This window comes from Octopus bimaculoides, chromosome 19, assembly GCF_046866305.1.
Source record: "Octopus bimaculoides isolate indiv1 chromosome 19, ASM4686630v1, whole genome shotgun sequence".
NCBI classification, from domain to species: Eukaryota; Metazoa; Mollusca; class Cephalopoda; order Octopoda; family Octopodidae; genus Octopus; species Octopus bimaculoides.
This window is the reverse complement of record NC_142946.1, coordinates 6,829,848-6,839,044: the sequence shown is the minus strand read 5'-3', so window position 1 is coordinate 6,839,044 and position 9,197 is coordinate 6,829,848. Positions and strand designations below refer to the sequence as shown.

At 38.5% G+C, this 9,197-nt stretch overlaps 1 protein-coding gene across 1 annotated transcript in view; it reads left to right on the top strand.

The window, feature by feature from the left end:
* Positions 1 to 8,995, top strand: part of LOC106878347 (methanethiol oxidase) — an 18,332-nt gene extending 9,337 nt beyond the window's left edge. The window contains exons 6-11 of the mRNA XM_014927537.3: positions 1,038 to 1,219; positions 2,368 to 2,443; positions 3,151 to 3,272; positions 4,144 to 4,209; positions 5,254 to 5,399; positions 8,765 to 8,995. Coding sequence (XP_014783023.1) covers positions 1,038 to 1,219; positions 2,368 to 2,443; positions 3,151 to 3,272; positions 4,144 to 4,209; positions 5,254 to 5,399; positions 8,765 to 8,966 — 794 coding nt within the window. The 3' untranslated portion in view covers positions 8,967 to 8,995. The remainder of the gene's footprint in view (positions 1 to 1,037; positions 1,220 to 2,367; positions 2,444 to 3,150; positions 3,273 to 4,143; positions 4,210 to 5,253; positions 5,400 to 8,764) is intronic.
* The last annotated feature ends 202 nt before the right edge of the window (positions 8,996 to 9,197 follow it).

Sequence of the window (9,197 nt, the reverse complement as noted above, 5' to 3'; positions counted from 1 at the left end):
TGGGGGCCATTATAAATTGGGGAATGGCTCTTAGAATTCTTCAGAAAGCAATAGATTGGCAGGAGCATTAGAATATTGGATAGAATACCTCATAGAATACCATTGTATAAGCAGGAGAAGTCCTGACTCTACGGATGGACATGTAGTTTTTATCCTCGTTTCTGATACTCTTAAAGTACGGTTGATGGTCCGAAAGGTGGAGTGATGGTCACAGTACTCTCTCTCTCTCTTTCTCTCTCTCTCTCTATCTATATATATATATTACTGGTGAAGGCCTGTTTATGGGGTTACTCAGGGTTTTTCACCATAAAGAGTATCTTTATGGCCTATCATCAGACCCTGAGACTTGTTAGTCTATGGCCTCTCTCAAGTATGGAGGGGAATATGAACCGGATATAAGCAGTGGGTGTTTCTCCCTCTTCCATATATGCTCTGGCCCATTCTCTCATACCTTACCCCTCTCTACTTCTTATCCTCTTTGCATAAAGTTCTTCCTCACCATGCTCACCTCTTGAGGTTCATAGTCTTGCAAGCTTCATGGCAACCCCATTAGTGTTGGTGGCAAGAAAACTGCACCCAGTAATATGCTGGTGTTAGGAAGGGCATCCAGCTATAGAAACCTTATCAAAGCGGAGTATGATGTGGTCCTTGGGCCTATTGGATCCTGTCAAACCATCCAACCAATGTCAGCATGGAATATTGATATTGAATGACGATGATGGCATACATTCTGAGTTCAAATCACATTCAGGTTAACTTTGCCTTTCATCCATTCTGGGGTGATAATAAAAAGGGGAACCAAATCAGAGTAGTGGCTTTTTGGAACTCTTAGAGGGTAAGATGAGATACCTTGTGGTATTTGTAACAGATCTTTGTGTTCTGACAATGCTTGCAATGTTGAGGCCAAGTTGTGTTAGCTCTAAAAGTGGCGAGCTTTCTCGTGGACAACTTCCATGAAAATACAACCTTCAGATGTAGAGGCATGTTCAGCTGATCCCTAATCAGTCAAATGACCTCTTTTAATTATTTAATTCTAGAGGACTATGGCAGAAGTTTAAATGTCTACAACTGGACAACTCATGATCTCGAACAGGTCATCGATTTAGGACAAGATGGTCTGATCCCGCTGGAAATTCGTTTCCGTCACGATCCAGAATCACCCGAAGGATTTGTCGGATGTTGTTTGGGTTCATCCATTTACAGGATCTTCAAAGCACAGGTAAATCAATTCATTTTGTGTGCATTATCTAATGTGCCAGGTGTGGCATATGCATTTACCTCTTATTTAAATATAATAAACCATACAGTTCACTTGAGAAAAGATTTAAAGACTGTAGTGAAAGCAAAGACTGGCCATTTTGAATTGTGTATATATATGTAAAATATTGTCAATAAACGTAACAACCAACCTTTAACCCTTTCGTTACTGTATTTCTGTTGAGATGTTCTGTGTTTCTTTCAATTAATTTTAAATATAACACAGAATTTAGTAAAATAACTTAGTTATCATTAAGCTGGTGTTAGGAACATAAATTGTGACTAAGGTTTGATGGAAGATTTTAATTCAAAACTTATGAAATCAAAACATTTGTACTACAGAGCCAGAGGTGGTTTCAGTCGGGTTGGTATCAAAAGGGTTAAATCTAGTGTTAGGAACATAAATTGTGACTAAAGTTTGGTAAAAGATTTTAATTCAAAACTTATGAAAACAAGACATTTGTACTCCAGAGCCAGGGGTGGTTTCACTAGGTTGGTAACGAAAGGGTTAAACTTTCAATAACCAAAACCTTAAACTTTATATTTCTATGATAAAATGAATAATAGGTAAATATACACGGCACACTCGGTGTGTAAATATACACGGCACACTCAGTGTGTATTATTATATATTTCATGTTTACTCTTTTACTTGTTTCAGTCATTTGACTGCAGCCATGCTGGAGCAGTACCTTGGAGGGCTTTAGTTGAACAAATTGACCCCAGGACTTATTTCTTAAGTCTAGTATTTATTCTATTGGTCTCTTTTGCTGAACTGCTAGTGTTACAGGGATGTAAACACAGCAAGACCAGTTGTCAAATAATGATGAGAGTGGGGATAAACTCAAACACAAAGACACATGTCTCTGTTTGTCCCCCACCACTGCTTGACAACCAGTGTTGGTGTGTTTACATCTCTGTAATGTAACAGTTTGGCAAAATAGACCAAAGCTTTAAAAGGGTCCTAGGGCCGATTCATTCAACCAAAATTCTTCAAGGTCATGCCCCAGCATGACCACAATCTAATATCTGAAACAAGTAAAAGATAGAAATATGTGTTTGTGTGTGTGTCAGTGTGTATATGATATTTTATTTTTTTTATATGAACAGAATAAGTGGGCAGCTGAAAAAGTAATCCAGGTTCCTCCTAAGACTGTTGAGAACTGGATTATGTCAAGTATGCCAGGTAATTTTTGTTTTTTTGTTCTTGTATATTGAATTCCTTCAAAATCCATTGCAGTCTGGATCCTCGACTTGTTCTAAGAAATATACTTTACAAGCAAAACTATGGACCATGACTGGAAGAAACCCTTGGAAGGCAGGAAAGCTTTAGGGCTCAACGATGCATGAAGACATCATTTGTGTTTGGGATAATGTTAAAAGCTGTCCATTTTGTAGGAATTCCTACAAACTGAACAGCTTTATGTGCTATGTGGTGCTATGACCTTTGTTAAAAAGAAAATCTCCACATCATCAAATTCTAGAGGGCAGAATGATGGTGATAGTGGCGAGGGAAGGAATTAAGTGTTTGTATATGAGGGGACCTGCATGCCAAGTAATTGACCTGACGTTTCCTCTGTGTCATAAGAGCCGATCAAAAAAGGTTGAAGTAGGCTTGTACTCTGCCCAAGTAAAACCCTCAACAGCAATGACTGTCCAACAGAGGTCGGAACATTGTCACCTGAGTGGTGCAAAAATGTCATCTGCCAGAAGTAGGGAATCACAGACAAATAATGGTCGGTGTAGTGACCATACCACCATATCTAGCGTGACCTGATTTGAACAATATGTGGTTGGGAGAAATAACAGCCTGAGTATCCCTATGTAATATCTTCATATTTTTTCTCTTTAGAAATTCCTCTAAACATTCTCTTTTTTCCTTCCAACTCAAAGGTCTCATAACTGATATTATCCTGTCTTTGGACGACCGATTCCTGTATTTTAGTAACTGGCTGCATGGTGATATCAGGCAATATGACATCACCAATGGTAAGAAACCAATTTTGGTTGGCCAGGTGAGTATTTTTATTGTTTCATATTTTTCTCTCTTTAACCCTTTTGATACCAATCTACCTGAAACCAGCTCAGGCTGTGAGTACAAATGTCTTGTTTTCATAAGTTTTGAATGAAAATCTTTCACCAAACCTTAATCACAATTTATGTTCCTAACACTAGCTTAACTCTTTTGTTATTATATTGCTGTTGAGATGCTCTGTGTTTCTTTCAATTAATTTTAAATATAACAAAGAATTTAATAAAATAACTTAGTTATCATTAAGCTAGTGTTAGGAACATAAATTGTGACTCAGGTTTGGTGGAAGATTTTAATTCAAAACTTACGAAAACAAGACATTTGTACTACAGAGCCAGAAATGGTTTCAGCTGTTTGTTCAAACACAGCAACCTGCCAGTAGTCTTGATTCCTTGTCATCCCCTATGTGAGTCCCAGCGTCACACTGTAACCTTTCATCCTATGGCACAGGTTCCCCTCCTCCAATGCCCTTCCCCCTCTCATAATTCCTTGTCTTGCAAGTTATTTGGTTACCCTGCCAGTGCTGGTGCTACATAAAAAATATCCAGTCCACACTGTAAAGTGGTTCGCATTTGGAAGGGCATCCAGCTGTAAAAATCATGCCAAGACTAACCTCACCTGTGCTAATGCCATGTAAAAAAAGCACTGAGTCCATTCTGCAGAGTGGTTGGTGTTAGGAAGGGCATCCAGCCGTAAAATCCCTTCCAGAACAGACACAGTAGCCTAGGGTACGTTTTTCTACCTGGCCGACCCCTGTCAACCGTCCTACCCATACATGCATGGAATGCAGACATTAAATGATGATGATGATATATGTTTGCCATTTAATATATTCTGTTGTATCAAAATTTCAGCTGTTTCTTGGAGGCTCCATTCTGTCTGATAGTAAAGTCAAGGTTATCAAAGATGAAGAACTTAAAGTAAGTAATGCACATTTTGTTGTTTGTGTGCATGAGTGTGTCTCTAGGTGCATGCGAGTGTGGGTATATGTGTGTGTGTGTAGCTCCATGTATGTCGTTCTAGTTGTAGTTGTCTTTCTTCCTATTTGTGTGTGTGGTGCAAGCTTGGTTAAGAAGTTAAGAAGGTTCTTGTTTCAATCCCAGTGCATGGAGCCTTGGTAGAGTATCTTCTATGCTAACCTGAAGTCGACTTGGGCCAGTTTTTAGTAAAACTGGGTAGACGGAAGTAATGAAGGGGGGGGGGGGGGGTGCAGGAAGATGAACTCTACCACATAAACTCAAAAAGTCAGCCTTGTTACACAATGTGTCTCACAAATTATACCTGACTGAGGATTATGGGAAGAGCACGCGTTTGGAGAACACTGTCACTAATTTAGTAAATTAACGGGTAAAATCCATATCCATGACCCCACTCCTCCCAACTGTTGCCCCCCCCCCCCCACTCCTTCCATTATCTCTCATGTATCTGCCTACCTGCATATATATATATATATATATATATATATATATATATATATATATATATATGATGGGCTTCTATTAGTTTCTATCTACCAAATCCATTCGCAAGTCTTTGGCCAGTCCGAGGCTATAGTAGAAGACACTTGACTGAAGGTGCTACTCAGTGGGACGGAACCTGGAACCATGTTGTTGGGAAGCAAGCTTCTTACCACACAGCCACATTTGTGCCAAAATGGTTTTTTTATTGTTGCACAATCATGATCACCATGATGATCATCATCATCATTTAACATCCATCTTCCGTGCATGCATGGTTAGGCCGATGTTTAATCAATGAGATTTCAGATTGTTTTCATTTCAAGTTCTGCCAATGTCTGGGAAAAACAAAATGTGATGGTCATGGCTGGAATGCTTTTGATCACAGTTCCATTTAATCAACCTGAGTGGAGGACAGAAAGGCTAAACAACAACAACAACAACAATTTCAATTATATTTTTCTCTCCTTGATTTACGTTTGCCTTTTATGTTCCCATCCTTGCCAGACACAACCAGATCCGTTGTACATCAACAACAAGAGAGTGTATGGTTCCCCACAGATGCTGCAGTTGAGTCTTGATGGTAAACGACTCTATGTGACATTTTCACTCTATAGTGGTTGGGATCAACAGTTTTATCCGGAAATGACAAAGTAAGTTCATTTATTGTTATTATAACTAACACCGTTATTATCACTAATTAAAAAGGTAATAAATTTGCAAGTAAATTCTCCTTCTCCTCTTCCTTTCTTAAATGATGAGGAGGATATATATATATATATATATATATATATATATACACACACACACAAATATGTGTGTATTATATATATATATGTATATATATATATATATGTATGTATATATATATGTATATATATATGTATATGTATGTATATATAGGCGCAGGAGTGGCTGTGTGGTAAGTAGCTTGCTTACCAACCACATGGTTCTGGGTTCAGTCCCACTGCATGGCACCTTGGGCAAGTGTCTTCTACTATAGCCTTGGGCTGACCAAAGCCTTGTGAGTGGATTTGTTAGACGGAAACTGAAAGAAGCCTGTCGTATATATATATATATGTATGTGTGTATATGTTTGTGTTTGTCCCCCCAACTTCACTTGACAACCGAGGCTGGTGTGCTTACGTCCCCGTAACTTAACGGTTCAGCAAAAAGAGTTTGATAGAATAAGTACTAGGCTTACAAAGAATAAGTCCTGGGGTTGATTTGCTCAACTAAAAGGCGGTGCCCCAGCTTGGCCGCAGTCAAATGACTGAAACAAGGTAAAGAGTATATATATATATATATATATATATACATATATATATCTGTAATATAATATGTGACAATTACTCGGTTGCCATAATAAGACTCTGAGTTTCAGATGTCGGGGTGGAAACCTGCTCTGGCATCTCGTCAGTTATCGATTGCCTTGATAACTGACAAGATACCGGAGCAGGTTTCCGCCCTGACATCCGAAACTCGGAGTCTTATTATGGCAACCGAATAATTGTCACATATTATATTACAGATAAATTCCTCTATTTACATAATATCGAGTTCTCATTCATTCTTTTGTTGTCTTACCATTACTATTAATATATATATATATATATAGGGGTAAAGACCCCCTTCTGTTATCAATGACCATGGGATTGCACCTATAAAGTCCCCCCCACCAAGGTACATGTCTGGGCAAGGTTGTTTATGGAAAAGCAGCAGTTGCCCCTGCATACCAGCCTCCCCTCTCCATGCCATTGATGTTATCCAAGGGAAAAGCAAAGGGGCCGATACAGCTTGGCACCATTGATGTCACAACTCGTTTCTACAGCTGAGTGAACTGGAGCAACGTGAAATAAAGTGTCTTGCTCAAGAACATAACACACAGCCTGGGCCAGGAATTGAACTCACTACCTCATGATTGTGAGCCTGACGCTCTAACTACTGAGCCACGGACACATACACACACATAAATTAACTGGTACTTAATTTATCAGCCCCGAAAGGATGAAAAGCAAAGTCGACCTCGGCAGAATTTGAACTCAGAACGTAAAGACAGACGAAATACCATTAAGCATTTCGCCCGGCGTGCTAACGGTTCTGCCAGCTCACCGCCTTGATATATGCAAGCAGAGAATTAGCAAGTTTCTTAACTCTTGGATGACAGGGCCAATCTATTGGCCGAAAAGTCGAATGACGAAGAAAATTGTATTAGTTCATTCAATTTTCTACAAGAATATATATAGCTTTATATATGCAGGGTAATTAGTTAATTTTTCGTAATTCCTTTTGAAAAATAACTGCATGCCCTCTGTCGAGCTTGTGAAAAATGCTCTGTTTTCTTGTCATTGAAACTCCAAACCAGGTTCGGCCTCCAAAGGGTAAACATGTATAATCAGGAGATTGAGAAGTGTGTGTGAAGAAAAACATCTTAAAATCTGTTTCAGTCGTTTCTTTATCTAAACATTGGCCTTCTGACCTAATTTCTTCTCTTGTTTTTTCTTTTTTTTTTTACTGTTAAAGGGAAACTTAAGCCAAGTACATGGTTAGTGTCTGAATAAAACTATTTATTAATCCTCTTCATAAAAAAAAAAAAAAAAAAAAAATTCTGTAGCTTCAGCAAGTGTCCTCTTACTGGATTCCATCCCCATCTCTGTATAGTGTGTGTGGGGTGGGGTGATTTTTTATGGAATCCTACTTTTTTTTCCCCTTTCAAACTTTTAGGTCACTTATCAGTATAGAATAGATATTGTCAGAGGCTCAGTGAACCAGTTACAAACTGACACAAATACCACCACCACCACCACCACTGCAGCCATCGCCACCACCACGATTACTACTACTACTACCACCATTAGTAAGAATAATGAACCCCACTGCCACCACCATCACCGCAAACAACAATAACATCAACACTAACGACACCTCCCTCCCTGTCATCAGCACTACTACCACTACCAACAACAGCCAACCCCCTTCATCCCTCCCACCACAACAACAACAGCACCACTTAAAAATAACAACGCTATCCCCACCACCACCAACACTATCACTACAATAACATCACTAATACCACACCAACAACAGCAACATCACTATTACTACCACGGCCCGCTACCACCATCACCATGATGTAGTCACAATGTGCTTTCATTTCTCCCCTGATGCTGCCCTTCTCTTCCATGTTTTGACTAAATCCTCTTCTCCATTTATCTCAGAGGTCTTTCGAATGGCCTCTTTTAATTCCTTGGATACCATTTCAGCAACTGTAGCAGGACTTGTGCTTTTGCTATACTGCAATCACATCATTCACTATCAATTTAACACACTCACTGGTCTGATTTCCACTCATTAACTTATTATTTTCATGAGTGGCAATCAGACCGCCGGTGAGTGTGTTTAATTAATAAGGCACTGAAAGAGAATGACTCTCTCCAGGCACAATAAAACATATGTATATATATATATATATATATATATATATATATACACACACACATATAGGTTATGAGCAAAAGTGGTGTCCATCCTCTCACACCGTCTCCGATGAAGGGATATAATAAATATCCTGGGAACAGCTGTAAGACCTTCTATTTATAAATGTTCTATATTATACACAGCCTTGGTTCTTTATCTCATTACAAAATCCTTATATATATATGTAGAGGGGTGCAACTGGAGTAAAAACGAATTGGCAGAGGGATGAAACTGGTGGATTGTCAGCTTCAAATGAGTCTAACAGACTGCACTCTGCATCTATGGTGTTTTTATGTATTTCTGGTCTACAAAGCAATGTAGTATAAACATTCAAACATCATCACTATCTTTACAAATCCTGCTGCATTTCACATGGAATTTTTGGTCCTCCAAAGTCATCATGGTGTATAAGTTGACCTTGTTCTTTTTGGTTTGAAAAATTTGGCTTATATATCAGAAAATATGGTACTTTATTTTTTTGTTTATGTTGTTATGTTCTTTAAATTTGTACTCTGTTTCAATCTCTGATTATATTCTGTAGGAATGGTTCTGTGATGCTCCAGGTTGATGTCAACACTATCACTGGTGGCCTTACCCTCAACAGAGACTTCTGCGTGGATTTTCGTGAGGAACCGGAGGGTCCAGTTTTGGCCCATGAAATGCATTATCCTGGTGGAGACTGTAGCACAGATATTTGGTTATCTGACAAGGAAAACCCAAGTTTACTTGCTCACAAATTATAAAATAAAGCAAAGACATACAAAAGAAAAAATATTAACCACCCCCCCAAACAAACAAAATGAAATATAATGAGGAGTACAATATAAGAATAAAGAATTATAGGATTATGAGAATATAGAATAAGGAATATAAACAGAAGGGGGGGGAAAAAAAAACCAAAAGTATATCTTAATCCATGATAAGGTATTCTTTGATAAATAAATTCGTGTTTATTTTCAGAGGATTACCACATC